Here is a 15,196-nt window from a genome sequence, read left to right on the forward strand (position 1 = left end):
CAGATTAAAAGGTGGATGAGTATCAGTTCTTTCACCCTTATCCTCCTCTTGCTCTTCATTGCATTATCAGTTTTGAAATTTCTGTTCATCTGAAGAACATCCTTAGCTCACTGTTGGAACAACTCCACTTATCTTTAGTTGCTTCACAGCATCTAAAAAGGCTTAGAATTCACCCTCTTTATAACAAACGTTTATTCAGAAACAGGTAATACATTATCTTCCCCAACCCCTAATGTTTCCTCCCCCTTCCCCCCCCCCTTTTTTTTTTATTAAAACACGTATTTGGTGGGCAATCTAAAAAAGGAAAACAATAGCTGTCTTAGGTCTCCTCCCCTACAAACATCTGCTGTTCACATGAAGCACCCTACCAGTAATGGTGTCGTTGGCTTTCTAAACAAAGAGAGTATTCCATAAAAACAAGTCCTGCCAAGTCCTCAGTTATTTCCATGGCTAATAGGGTGAGACAGAGGAATGGTTTGCATGAGCCAGATAGAGCAAAGAGTTCATACAGAACAATAAAGCAAAAGAAACGTAGGGTTGACCAAGAAAAGGAACCTGGACCTACGAGAGGTACTTAGCAGAGCTGAACAGAATGAACAGGTTAGTCTCCTAGCTAGCAGGATCAAGTTCAAATCCCAACCAGATTCTGGAAATTGCTCTCAGCTTTCCTCTCTTATAATACAATCTGAACAAACACAAATGAATGGAGCTATTGGTACTTTCAACATCCAAGGCGACAATGCCGTACAAAGAATGAGAAGCACTGGAAGTGCCACCTGGTGGCCTGTCACAGACACTTACTGGCCCATAGCACATCCTCATGGTTCTGCACAGGACTTGAGACTCCTCTCCTGTGTTCCTTAGAGTGCTAACTGCTCTCTGCTCCAAAACCTCTCTCTGAAGCCGTAACTGCAGCAATCATCCTTCAAATCCAGGTATGTCAACAGCATGCCCACACAGCAGCCAAACACTTCCCAAGTGGCATCTCTCAAAGAAGTGAGTTCTCAGACACAAAATAAGATTGCTTCAGTCCTCCCTTTATATAGGAGACTGGGTGAGTTAGAAGGTAAGAATAAAATTAATGTCCCTGCATCAGCAGGAGGATGGAATATAGTCTAATGGGAGAGAAATATCTGCATTTCTTCTAGCTCTGAACACAACTGGTTCTTAATTTTTCAGTCCAGAAAGAGGAGAGTAACATAGCCTGACCTTACAGAGCAAATATATTCACTGTAAAAACGCCAGAACAACCCCACAGCATTACCAGAGTTGAAACCTCCCTTCCCGCAGCACAATGGCTGGTGCACTTGTGCATATGTCCTTTCTGCCTGAGGCCTCTGTTGGCTGGCATACACAACAGGAAGCTCAGTTTTTCACACTCCTCAACGTCTCAGCTGCTGAGCAGGAACATGTCCAACAGCCAGAATGAAGTGGTATGCCACCAAATGCATACAAGTCAAAGATGCAAGATGGTGCTTCCTCTGTAGGGAGCCCAACCTGACTTTGTACCCAGCGCAGCAACTTCAGAAACAACGTGGTGTTCTTGCCTGTGGACAATCAAGGGGATGCACCTTTTAGTTAAAAGTCAGTCAGAAGAAAAGAGGAGGAGATCACCACTCCTTCCCTCAAAGTCTATGTGCACTTTTAATGGCCACTGGGGGCTTTGGAGTAAAGGATGGAGTTACATGGTATATGCTTGGTAATACATTACTGGCAGAAGGGGGAGGTTATTCTTTTGGGAAAAAAAAAAATGGAAGAAAACTCCAACTATGAAAACAGAAAGTACACACACAAGAGGAAACACTATCATACAGTAAAGTAGCGATCATAGAAAACAAAAAATTTCAAGGCAGGCAAATGCAAATAACATCTGCACTCCTGCACTTTCCCCACCCCCCAACTTATATGAGTTTTCCAGTCCACTGCTTGCTCCCGCTTCTCAGAGTTTAATTTTAAATTCTGTGGGCTGCACAGAGGCAGAGACCCCTGAGGATTTGAAGAGTGCCTTCAAGATAGTGTCAGGGTCCACTTCAGCTGGGGGATTTGAGGAGGTGCTTGCACTTGACCGGCGTGGTTCCCCTTCCTTCTTCACTGAAGGGGTATCGCTCAATCGGCTGGAGGATAAAAAACAAGCAGTATTTAACCTTTCATTATGGAATAAAATTTAACACTATGTCTGCATTTACTGTTATCAGTGTTGACCCTTACCAACACTGGAGATAAAGGTTTTAAATACGCTTTCCTCACAAGAAAGCATCATCTCAGACTATTTTTGAACCTCAGGGCTGAGAGCAGTATGTGGTCAACCTATATTGCACTCAGCTCAAGATACTGTGCCACAGAAAGGAAGAGAAGGAAAATATTCATGGGACAACAATTCTCAAAACAGAATTTGCAGAAGTGTTTGGTTCTTTTCCCCACCCGAAGGACACTTACAGCAATATAGACTGGTCTGAGGTGATAACATTCCCATTCATATGAAGATTGCATTTCATTGGTTGACCTAAATAAAAAAGTCATTCTATCAGAATTGGGGTAAGGCCAGATCCTTGAAATACCACACAACAGTGCAGGCAATAGAGTTCCACATGCAGAGGAAACACGAGAAAGAACAGCTGATAAATCTTTTGTTGCAAAATCAGAGCAACAGAAAAGCCACCAAAACGCTCAGTACAATATGGAGGATCACACTAATTAAGAAATTACACAGAAGTACAAAGCCCTTAGCAGAGACACAAGAGGATTTCCTGTTCTTAGCTGTCTGCTCCTCATCTGACACTCATGTCGCTCATCTAGACAATGAAAAAGCATCTATTTCCAGCTAAAAATTAACAGCTAATTTCCATCTAACACAACATTGCAGGTAGATCCAGGTTAAAAATCACATTGTTAAATGTTTATGCAGAAGCTGATACTGTTTTACAACTCCAAAATGTTTCTGACAACACCCTGAGACTATTGCAATTAGTTTTTCTTGTACTTTGCAAACAGCTTTTCTGTAAGCAAGTAAAGCCTTGCTAAGGACTATCTAGCTCTTGGTACCAGATTAGAAACAAAATAAATTTCATCTGGAAGTTAGATCAGCAGACTCACCAGGACCCTGCCTCCAGCTCTGAGCATTCTTTTTCTACGAAAATGTGGGTGGGGTTTTTTTATTTCACCTAAATAAACTGTGCATATATTCAGCTAGTTACACAGGAATGTATTATATTATCTAGCTCTTGAACTGATTTTCTAGCGTTCCTTCTGTCTTAGTAGCACAGGAGCATCTGAGATGCTTTTAAACTTTCCACTGAGGTGGAAAAGTAATTATTGATTTATTTATCCTAACTGCAACTCTGGCATCAAACTTACCATCTAAGCACCTGTTGTTGTACTTCTTATATGCTGCGATAGCATCTTCTTTCTTCACAAATACTACCTCAGCCACTCCAGGGTGCACCAGCCGGGCTCGCTTCAGAGCGCCACACACACAGAATAACTCCTGAGGGCAGAGAGTTAGTCGTGGTGACCATGGTCACATCAAAGGCACCAAGTGAGAATGGCTTAGTTTCTTAATCGCACCACCCATCCTACTTAGAATGACCTGACAGAATCTGGACACTTGTCTTATTGTGCTTGTTATGGTATGATTACGTGGCACTAGTAATAGAGCTTACACAGGCAGAAAAGTTCAAGGCCAGTACTCTGTAACGTTTTCCACATAGGAAGACCAGATTCATTCTCAGCCTCATGAGAATGGAAGCCCCTAGATAATCTGGATGGGGGCACAAATTCAAGGAGAACACCCTGACCATCATTTGGCATGAACTCTTCTTTTAAGTGATGTCAGGTATCTCAGTACACCCTAGAAATGCGATTTTCTCCTATCTTCTTAAGCACACACTTTTTTAAAAAACGTAAACAAAACATAATACAATCAGGAACCCTCAAAGTTTTTTGCAAGGAAATTAAACCACATCATACCCCTCTTCATTGCATTCACCATAGATCAACTGATTTATTAAAAAAGGTAGGATAAGGAAAGGAAGCGTCATTCATCCACAGTCCGGCAGTAAGCAACACTCACAACAATGTCTTCCTCTGTGACTCGAGGATGCAGATTATTTACGGTCATCTTTGTGCCTTCCAAAGGACTGAACGCCAGCTGCCAACACAAACAAATGCATCACATAAAAAAGGTCAGAAATACAGCACACAAGACAGTACAGCAGAGAAAGCATTAAGAAATAGGTAAGGGGATGTCCGGCAATGTCTCCTACACACACACACACAGGAGAGAGCTACAGCTTGTAATGGGAAGTATCCATGCTTACGAAAGCCCAGCTCATCTGATGGCAAAAAGCAGCTCCTTTTCCATGCTAATTTCCCTTTGAAGTAACTTTTTGCTCCTATTGACAAGTATAACAGTAATTTAATCTGCATACATATGCAGTAGTCTCGTCATGCCCACACTTCTAATAGCGTTTCTCTGTTGCACTCTACACCAGCCAGCAAACCCCAAAATACAGCTCTAGCCCTTCAAGAGGTTGCTGAACTCAACATGCCTGGGAATACTTGGTGGGTTACCTGTACCCAACATCAGGCCAATTTGGCAAACCAATTCCAGGCAGGTTGTCTACAAATTGCCTGAGAAGTCTCATGTGTACAGCAAGAAGCTGTATTTAGAAGAATCCTTTTTTCTCTTTGCTAACTGAAGTGGACAGAAGACAACATATGAAAGAGTGTTACAACACTATTCCTAGGGACATGAAAGCCACCAAGGAGTTTCAAAACAATAACTGCCACCTCCCTGTAATATGGATTCCTCCAGGACCACGTGCTCTTATGTCAGAGAGAAAGGTTGAGAAAATCAAGATGCACTGAGAACTCTCAGTCTCTCAAACTCTGAGGAAAAGGGTGTTTAGACTAGTTTCAAATTCTTGGGACATGGATTGCAGTTATCAGAATAACCTTGATGGTGTCCCAGAAATAATGGTGAAAGGCAGGCAGAAATGAGCTGCTCACATGACCAATTAATAGCAAGTTTCAGATGTTTTAGAGACTCCTGTAAAGAGCATCTTCCCCTTCCCGGAGCTCACCTCAACAGGTGCCGGCTCTTTTGGAGGCTCTTCCTTTGTCACTAAAGTCCGAGACATGTTTGTCAAGGCCTTCGTCCGCATAGGAGAGGGAGGTGCAGGTGGAGCTGTGTATGTATCATTTTGGACCACTTTAGTCAGGGGAACAGTCTTGGACAGAGAGAATTTATTGCCGCTCACACCAGTCTACAGGAAGAAAAAAATAAAGTACCTCTGAGAGCTGCAGCCTACAAAAGTCATCACTCTTTTTCAAGCACCACCAGCAGAGTATTACTAGCATGCAATAAGAACTGCATGTCCTTCCCAGTGTCAAAAGCACTACAGTGCTGGAGAGTTTCAGCTCTGAAGATAAAAAAAATCAGCTAACGCTTCTGGGCATAAACATAAAAAGATATGTTTATCCCAAAAGAGTACTTCCCTCATAAGCCCTTTTTGTTTTCATATTCTTCTTAAATGAACTTTAACAATGTGATCTGAATTTGAAAAGCTCCTTTCACCCAAAGATTTTCAAGTACTTTACAAAGTGTTCACAAAGATTGCTCATTAACAATAAGATTGAGCGGCCCTGGTACAAACAGCAATAATTCTTCAGAAACACCCTGGTACAAACAGCAATAATTCTTCAGAAACACCAAGCTAGGGCACACAACGGCATGGAGCATAACCTCTGCAGTTGGAACTACCTGAGTTTAAAGCTAGACTAAAAACTGTGCTTGGTAGCTGCTGTGAACACAAGAGAGAACAAATTTACTCCTGGAAAAAACCCCAAAATAACTTGTAAGATTATTTAAAAACCACAAATGGCCAGAAGCTTTATTCTGAATACCCAGGAAATAAACCCAGGGGATAATCATTGCACTACACTGCCTGTATGATGGTAAAACCACATGAATTTGCTTCTTCAGGACCACAGAATAACTTAAGGCAAACCTATGTCTAATCCCCATGTCCAAAACAGGGCTAACTTCAAAGACACATCAGATTGGCTCAGGGCCTTATCTGTTAACCGCTGAATATCCAAGAATGGCTGCGCCAGCTGCTGACCAATACCGTGAGAATTTTGCCAACTAGAATTTTTTTTGCTGCAGCACATTCGTTGGTTCATTTTCTACAGGGTCGCTCCTGAAATAACCTGAGCCTTTTGCCTTTTGCCTTTTCCATGACCACACAGCAAACAGTGAGAGTGGACAGATTTCACTACAGCCTTCTCAGCCTTGAGACACTGCTCTCTCACCCTCTCCTCACACATAATATGCTGCAGCTCTCTGACCACCCTGTTGTAATGGTTCCAGTCGGTGTCCTTGTATCACAGTGCCCCCAGGTGCATTCTCAAAATGCCAAACAGGAACCATTACCTTCCTTGACTTCCTGGCTATGATCTTACTACACCTACAGTTGGCCTTTGTTGCTGGAAGGATGCACTACTAACTCATTCTTAGTAGATCACACAGTAGGACCCCCAGGCTCTTTCCTACAAAGCTGCTTTCTAGCCAGTCAGTTCTCAGCTTAAGTTGCAGAGGGTTATCCCCTGCCAAAAGCAGGACCTCACATTTGTCCGTACTGAAATTCCACCTTCTCCAGAGCAAGAGTCCTCCCCAACAAGATGCCAACTAAGATTTCATCTGGCAAGAGATTTCCTGCTTTGATGCCCAGTCTCTAGAAGTAGCAGAAAGCTTCCCTTGCTGGTTTGCTCAAACAATAACGAGATAAGTTAAATACACTTCCTCAACAAGAAGGACGTGAAGAGCCAAGATGTAGCAACCTGCCAACAAGGCAGAAAGCACACATTCTAGCTGCAAAGAGCCCATAAAATCAGCTACCCTAAAAGAACTCTGTTCCAAAAATAACAGCAGAAGCATTGGCACAAAGGAAGGGTGGGGTGAAGAGCAAATATTTGAGGAGAAAGCATCACCTACATACTTTAAAAGAACATAAGCCCTGTAAAGCCAAGCCTGCGTGTCCATGTAATGTGAGCATGGCATGGTGGGGACTGCTAGGATAATTCCTTACCGAATTGTTCAGGAAACTGTTTGTGGTGGTGATTTTCATCTGTTTGCTAGGAAGGGGAGACACACTCTCATCATCATCTTCCATGTCATACAGACCCTGCAGAGAAGCAAGGTTATAGTTTACAAGCAGAGAGATTTAATCTAGACATTTCTAAAATAAGTAGTTTTCCCTTGTCTTTAACCATGTTCAGGTAATGAACATGACTGCACTGGACTTTACTCCTGTCATTGCAGCTTGTGGACACAGAAGGTACACAAGTCCATTTCAAAACATCAGTGTAAAATCTATCAGTCTTCTCCCGAAATTCCACAGTAAAGCTGTTTCCCTAAGAGTACTGAAATCACATACAGATTCCTCTAATCGCTAGACCTCATTAGGACTGTTGAAACCACATTACTGGAATAAAGCCTCAGCGTCTTAATTTTTAGCACCCTGCTACCTTTAAAGTTGAAGCCTGTGCATGTGATTTTTAAATTGGGTTTTGTTTTTTTTTTAATTAAGCAGATGCCTGCTAAATACACCTAAATTGAACATTCCTTTGGAATAGGCTGCTTTCCTCAGCACTGCACATATCCATCTGGCACTACAAAACACTGCACTAGAAGGTTTACTGAACAATTAATTTCCCAATTTAACTTAATGCTCATAGCCCTGCCTTAAAATACTGAGGCGAACTCCTACACAAGTATTTTTTTTCATAGACTCTCAATAATGTTAAGAAAAAGTCTAGACACAAATGGCACTGCTCAGAACATAAGTCACAATTCCAAGCAGCTTTCCATTAACTCAGCAGAAAGGTAGAGAAAAACAGTGGGATTAGCAACAAGAGCTTTCAAAATCAGGGGGTTGTCATAGTCAGCAAGATTCTGATTTACAAACAGAGAAGTTGTTCCAGTCACAGAAATGCTATGAAGGAAAAAAACCAAAAGGGATGAGAGAACAGAGGAGAATTGTGCAGAAAATAAAAGAGCTGGGAAAAACACTAGCCATCAGGATAATGGACTTGAGTTTGAGACAAATAAAATGGATTCTAGGTGTACAGGGATAAGGTCAGAATAATGAAGACACTTCCTTAAGTGACAGCATCTGGGACAGGTGAGGGTAGCAGGCCAGCATAAAGGTAACATACATAAACAGCTAAAGTTACTATAATCAAGGCAAAAAAAAAAATCCAATCAAAAAAGGACACGATATTGTGAACATCAGTTTTCCATACTTCATGTAATACTTTATGTGTATAAACACAAAATAACACAAGTAACAGAAAAAATCTAATTCCTCTCTGAAAACACCCAAGGTACTAAGGTGGTTGAATGGCTGGGGGCTGTGACAAAGTACCAGAAGAGATGGCACAAATTCTAGGGTCTTTCTCAAAATCTGCTTGATAAGGGATAAGGCAACTTTGAAAGTACATCAGAATACTAGTTAACATCATTCACTATCAAGTTTCCAGCAGGTACCCAGAGCTGGGATTTTTCCACAGGAAGGTTATAACTTCTCCCACCTCACTGAAGCACATTTGACCATGTACAATCATATGGACTCTCTGAAGTGCTGGCAGCATGGTGAATCAATACAACCAACAACCTGATCTGATGTGGTGTCGCTGAGAAATTCACAGAAAGACAGAGCTAAAGGTCACGGTCTCTAGAGAACAAAACACATCAGCACATACAGGCATATCTACTTCTCATTCACACAACACACAAGGAATCAAGATCAGTTATACTAAACAAAAACCTCAACTACCATGAAAGTATATTAATCACACAAGAATAGGAAACCAAGCTGATGGAGAACTTCCAAACACCTTCCTTTCCTACTTCAAGTTTTCTTTGCACCTGCCAATGTTTATGGACAGATTTCCTTCCCTGCCAAAGGTAACAAACAGAGCACAGAGCAGGTACACACCTGTTTGTGTGTATGGTTGTTCACCACATTGATCCTCATTCCTGCTGGATGAGAGTGTCCAGGAACTGGTGCCTTCTGCTACAGTTAAAGAAAAATAATCAAAACATTAAATATTACAGTCCATCAGGTCCCCATTTCAGAAGATCAGAGCTGTTAGTTGATACTCTCTTGCTTTAAAGTATATTACAACAATATGCTCTTAGATAACATCTATGCTTCCTGTAATATGTTCAGTATGAGAGAGACTCACTTAAATTGAAGAAATTAAAACCTAAGGCCACACAAAGAAACTGATTCAAATTACTGAGGTTTTAGTCCAAGATAATTGGGAAGGGATAGCCCTGCCAGGCTACATTTCTGCCAATACAAAACCATGAATGGGCTAAATCAGAAAGTAAGCATCTCTCTTTTCATGCTATAGGCAACCAAACACGAATATCTCTATCAAACTCAACAAGCTGGGACACAATATAATTCAGTTCCATTTTAAAGGAGAAGCATATACTGCCTCATAACACTACAGCTGGAATAAGCTGTAGTGGAATAAAATCATACACAGGATAGTGTAGCTGCTCCTTCTGAACCCATTACAATGTGAAACAGGGACGCCACAACAGAGCAGTCAGGGAATATAGCTGTTCAATAACTGAAATCATGCAACAGTGCCCTCAAAAACACCATTTTGTTTTTTGGAAAAGCTGGAAGCTCTCCATTACAGAAAAAAATGGATTTTCTTACAAAAATACTCCACGCAGACACTAAAATCTTCAGATTTGCATTTTCTCTAGACTGTAACTTACACCATAACACCCTCATGTTTCAATTTGCTAAACAATTCAGAAACAAGGATACCCACCCTACAGAAACAGCAGCAGACCTACAGAAATTCTTTGGGTTTCAAAGACTTCTCCTTGCTTTATGAGAAACAAGACCTCAGGACAGGACATCTAGAGCTGTGTGCTACACCTTGGACCAAGATACTCTAGTTTGACTGCTCAATATTGGGAAGATAAGAGGGTCATGGGCAATTTGGAATTTTAGTGTAAGTATTTTTAAAAATTATTAGATAATTGCTCGTGTGCAAGGTTCTGTCTACAGTCTGAATCACCATTATACTCTATAGTATTTTTCCTTGCACTATGGTGTCTAACAAACAGAAAATACCATTGGTCAAACCAAGTCACAAAAAAACCCAAAAACCCAACGGTCAGAAGCAGCAGCCACTGCACCAAGTCTCTGGAAACTACTTTAACTCCTAGGAACCTTACAGAAAATGTTCAACTCCTAAGGATTGATGGTGGTGATTTGGCTTAGGACAGCAAGAGTACTAATTACCATACTAATTAATGACTACTGAACAGACTGCTCTATTGCTCTGCGATTAGCCCTTCTTACAGCCACAAGAGCCCTTTCTCACACAGAGCAGTGCGAAACTTCCAAGGCTAATTTACAGAAGAAACATGTTTGATACTCCTGAGCAAAACCCACAGCTGAAAAGAAAGCAGACTCATCAAGGCTTTCAAACTGATGAAGTTTTCTGACTATGTGTAAGCACGCTGCTGATTTTGGGGAGGACAAAAATGAAAGAGAGAGGCTAGGAACTTCAGTTCCATGCTTGTAGAGGTGGGGAGCAAAACCACTCCTCAAACAATGACCCTGACAGTCTAGAAACTTCTGAGTCTGCCCACAGTACCTAACAGAGTTCAACACCAATTGTTTCTCCAGGAAGCTGGCTAAGAATCAAGTTGCTGCACACACAGCAAAGTGCAATTAGAAAACTGGCCAAGGAAATCAGCAGGTCAGGCTGACTAACTGAGTATAACAGAAATGAAATAAATCTTGAGCCTCAGCAGGAATGCATCATGTAATCAGGCAAATCCCTGGAAATCAGGGCTTTCCTGAAAACCATAAAAAGAGAAAATTGTAGAAGAGCTCATTGAATTTTAGATCTTAGATACAAACACAGCTGTATATTCTAAACTGTTATCTCACCACTAGGATAAACCAGTTACCTAGACACTAGACAGGATGTTCCACCACATCAGAATTGCAAAGATGAAAGGCATAAGAATGACAAAAAACCCCGCATCATTTTCTTTGCATTTAGGTGGGAAAGAGTCTACTTAACCATTCAAGGCATCTGCTTTAAAGCTGACAGGAGCACTGCTTTAGTCTTTTTGGGCCCAAAATTAAAATGGAAGTGTAAATGAAAGGTATGAAAAGCCCCAAGCAGCTGCAAGGACACAGAAAAAGATCAGAATCCTGCCCCACAGGCTGGAACAAACTGTATCATCATCGCTTCTACTGTAAACATATGAACATATTAATGTATTATCATGTCTACTGCACTGCTGTAGAGTAACTGAGGGGCTCAGAGGTGACTTGCTTCACCTACTTGGATTGTTTTGGTGATTTTCATGGCTAGATTTACTGTCCCCACAGCTGGGCTTATAGCAGCTGGAACGCTCCTTTTTAAGCTGATCTTCTCTCTGGCATCCACCACTTTGGTCACCTTTTCGGCAGCAACACTTTGCTGCTTACGGGAATTCAACATCTCTCGAGCATCCTGCACCTTCCCTTTGATTTTGAACCGAGCGTCCTTTTGAACCAGTTTTTCACGGGCATCTTTAACCCCCAGTTTGTGTCGGGCATCAGTGAGTCCAATCTTCTGTCGGGCATCAAATGTCCTCTGGAAGCCGACAGCTGGCGATGATCTATTTAGAAGATTTTGCTGGATCCCAATGCGAGATCTTACACCTCCAAACACTGGCCTTGTGTTAAGTCTGGGGAGGGGAAAAAAAAAAAAAAAAAGAAAAGAGAGTTTCAGACATTATGTGATACAGTGTCAATAAAAGTATTTGTGTTGCTGCAAATAAAAGCTTATTATTACCGCACAGAAATCCACTCAGATTGGATGTCTAAATACAAAAGCAGAGTTCCTAAGCTGTTTTATGCTGGATTTTACTTTCTACATAAACAGCTAAGGAACTGATTTCCAAAATCCATCCTTAAGATCACATTTACAAACAATAGGGTCTGACTTCAGCTGTGCTAAGTACATACTACATTTAACCAAAATTCAACAACTCAGGTACTTTGGAGAAACCTTTAAAGACAAAGAGGAACAGAAACAGACTTTCTAGCCCTAGGACTGAACAGGTCTGCTAAAGCATCTTTTGTAATACAGTAATATAGCCCAGTACAAAGGAAACATGGAACTACACGATTTCAAGAATTCTGGGTTGCAAGTTCAGATTTGCGGATTATAGCAACTTGGATTTTAGGATGGACAAGCACCAGCAACAATCTCAGTTCAAAGCCACCAGTTTCAAGGTTGATTAGCTTCCAGCAAGAATAGTTACCAGTCAAATTACTTTTTAACATGACTGCCTCTTCTTTAATCTACTAACAGAACTACTGCCCTCAATGGCCTTTACTTTTTAAACACATCATTATCCCAATACTGAGCACAGAAAGATAACAGCCCACAGAAAGGACCACATTTGCACTTGTACACAAGTATTCCTAAGAAGCAGCACAATATGGAGTGAAAGGTAAAACTAGCTTCTTGTTACAGGTCTGATACACTTTTTCAAAATCTGCCCTAAAAACCAAAATAGCTTATCTAATTTTTTAATCCACTTCCTCTTTTAAGTATTTTTAAGGTTTCCTTCTTCTCCATTGGATTTTTTTTTTTTTTAAAAAGGATGACAAAGTACTAAGAGAAATTTTAAAGTTAAGCTACTAAAAAAATATTATTCTTGTTGACTTTTTAAAACTCAAAATAAGCTAGAGGGTTACAGTGTTCATCTGCTTTCTGAAATGTGTCGTCCAGTACTATAAAGTCTAAAAGTAGGTATCTAAAATTTGTTGTCATACTCAAAAGGTTAACATCACAAAATCAATGATGATGTTATTTCAACTCTTCATACAGCTTTATATCAGTACTTCCTGATCCAACCCCACAATCTTAACATTATAAATATATATACATTTACAGTCGTGTATTTGGTGGAGAGATTCATAAAATAAAACAAGGAGAGGAAAGACTGAACCTCTGCCTCTGTCTCTCATTCTTGTGTCCCAACATCTGGAGAGGTGGGACTGGGGTCCCATTTTGTTACCTAGCTAAGAATCCTATAGCTGCTCTCTCATAGAGCCAAAGCACAACAGGTAGAAGAAACGGGAGTATTATTAAGACCATTTATTAAAAATATATGCAGAATAATACAGAAGACTAAAAATACCCTTAAAGTAACAGCCACAGAGCAAGACTTCCCTCACAATTTTAAAAAGCACTATGTTGAAAGCATTTCTTTAGAGTGCCACAAAGGGCTTGATGAGTGGTTCTTTCTAATTGAGCATGAAAGAGGTCAAAATAAAACAAGAAATATATGTATCAGCATTTAAGCCAGCATTAGCTAAAACTGTTAATGACACCAATGAAATTGGTTAGGAAACTCTGTACTGAGGATTACACCATTTCTGAAGACTTGTGTTTATCCTAGTAAACAACTCCCCTCCATAGATAACTGCTTACCCTACAACAGCATTAACTACTTAGGTACTTTGTGCCACAGCACCTGAAATAAAAACAGATCTCAAACATCTAATTCACTTTCCAGAATTCCAAGTTCTCACTTGAATATTTTGTGGGTTAATACATTTCATTGGTTAAGATTTTTCTACCATTTCATCTAGAACACTGAACAGCATGGATATAAGGATTTCAGTTTACTCAGTTCATCCAGCCTTCACAAAGTCAAGTTTGCTACCTCAGGAATCTATACAGTGAGCTAAAACACGACAAACAAGAGAAGTGTAAGGCACAAAAATTCTTACAGTGGGATTATTGTTCAGCAAATAAAAGCAGGAAGAACTCCTGGAAGAAATGAGAGTTAAGGAGGGATTTGAAAAAGGATAAAGTAGGTACTTGGGGCATAGTAAGCAGCCTAGGACTGTTCCAAATATGCAGGATAACACGAAGGAAAGTGCAAAGCCAAGGCCTTGTCTAGACTAGGATTTAAATATGTTTGAATATGTTTTGCTAGTATGTTAGCAGATAAATTTCAAAATATTACTCAAGACATGTAAGTGTAATACATTCAGAGTTAAAAAACCAAGAGTAATAAATAAAAAGAGCAACAACAAAAAAAAACCCAACAAAGCAAAAGCATGCTGAGCTAACACAGGTGGGGGAAAACCCATGGACAAAGTCTTCAGAAGCATCAAGAGAGTATGGCAAAAGGGAAAACGAAAAGCTACCGAAGGAGATGCCAGGTAAGAACTGCCAGCTGCTGCACTGGAGTAAACGCGCCAGCCTACACCGGCGACAGCTGCTGTACAAAGAATCAAGCTGATCCTGGAGCTGATCTGCAACATGCTCCACATCCACACAAGCATTTCAAACAATCTGTCGGAGCACCATTAGCTACGCTACAGGGACTACAGCCTCCGAGGGTCGGGCAGCGATGCAGGCGAAGCCCCGGCAGTCTCGCCCGTCGGCCCCGCTCGGTTACGGCTCCCTGAGCACCTCCACCCTCCCGCGGCTCTCCCACACCGGGGAGGGCGGGGGGACCGGGCACCTCCAGGCAGTGCCCGGACACCACCTGCGGCCCGGATACCGAGGGGGCCGAGGGGCGCCGACCACGGGGAGCAGCGCTGGGTTAGTCGGCGGGGAGGAGCAGGAGGCGGCAGGGACAGCGCAGGGTTGGTGCCGAGACTCCCGAGGGAAAGGAGAAGGGATGTGGCAGTGGGTGCCCCTGCCCCGCTGGGGCAGCGCCGGGCTGGGGGCGAAGTGGGGGGGCCGCCCCCGCCCAGCCCTGACCGACGGCCGCCGCCACCAATCGCATCGCGGCGCGGCCCCGCAGCCCAACGCCCGGACCAATGGGAGCTCGAGGGCGGGAGCACGGTCGGGCCGCGCCGAGGCAACTGCGGCCCGCAGCACCCGGACCGGGGCCGCCGGAAAGGAGACGCGAAGAACGGCCGGGGGCCGCCGGGCCCGGGGCGCTGCGCCGCCCTCCGACCGCTCACCTCCCCTTCACCGTCACGCCGCGTTTCCGTATGAGCTCATCCAGAGACAGGTCCGCCATCTTGTGGCGGGGCCCAACGACGAGACGCAGCAAGGAAGCCCCGGAGGTGACACCGTAGGACTTCCGGTTATCGCCCCGCCCCCAGAAGATCGACGGGCCCCGCCC

At 42.3% G+C, this 15,196-nt stretch overlaps 1 protein-coding gene across 2 annotated transcripts; it reads right to left on the bottom strand.

Moving 5' to 3' along the window:
- Positions 1-1,625: 1,625 nt before the first annotated feature.
- Positions 1,626-15,176, bottom strand: POLDIP3 (DNA polymerase delta interacting protein 3). 2 transcript variants are annotated; one of them, XM_064656700.1, is made up of 9 exons: positions 15,033-15,176; positions 11,395-11,782; positions 9,000-9,074; positions 7,089-7,184; positions 5,082-5,264; positions 4,070-4,147; positions 3,355-3,484; positions 2,437-2,503; positions 1,626-2,114 (listed from the first exon to the last, which is right to left on the bottom strand). In XM_064656700.1, the coding sequence occupies exons 1-9, from the start codon at positions 15,089-15,091 to the stop codon at positions 1,940-1,942; spliced, it is 1,251 nt and encodes a 416-aa protein (XP_064512770.1). In that variant the 5' UTR covers positions 15,092-15,176; the 3' UTR covers positions 1,626-1,939. The 2 variants fall into 2 exon arrangements, with proteins under 2 accessions (XP_064512770.1, XP_064512769.1); XM_064656699.1 differs by having other exon boundaries at positions 9,000-9,077.
- Positions 15,177-15,196: the final 20 nt, after the last annotated feature.

The sequence above is a fragment of the Pseudopipra pipra genome, chromosome 5 (assembly GCF_036250125.1).
Source record: "Pseudopipra pipra isolate bDixPip1 chromosome 5, bDixPip1.hap1, whole genome shotgun sequence".
Lineage (NCBI taxonomy): Eukaryota > Metazoa > Chordata > Aves > Passeriformes > Pipridae > Pseudopipra > Pseudopipra pipra.

Bases quoted from the DNA above. Each gene is read 5' to 3' on its own strand.
- POLDIP3 (XM_064656699.1), bottom strand. From the start codon at position 15,091: ATGGCGGACCTGTCTCTGGATGAGCTCATACGGAAACGCGGCGTGACG. The intron at 9,078-11,394 runs GTAGGTGAAGCA...CTTTAACTGTAG, and splicing joins AAATCACCAAAACAATCCAA to CAGAAGGCACCAGTTCCTGG. The intron at 2,504-3,354 runs GTAAGTTTGATG...TTTTTTATTTAG, and splicing joins CAACAACAGGTGCTTAGATG to GTCAACCAATGAAATGCAAT.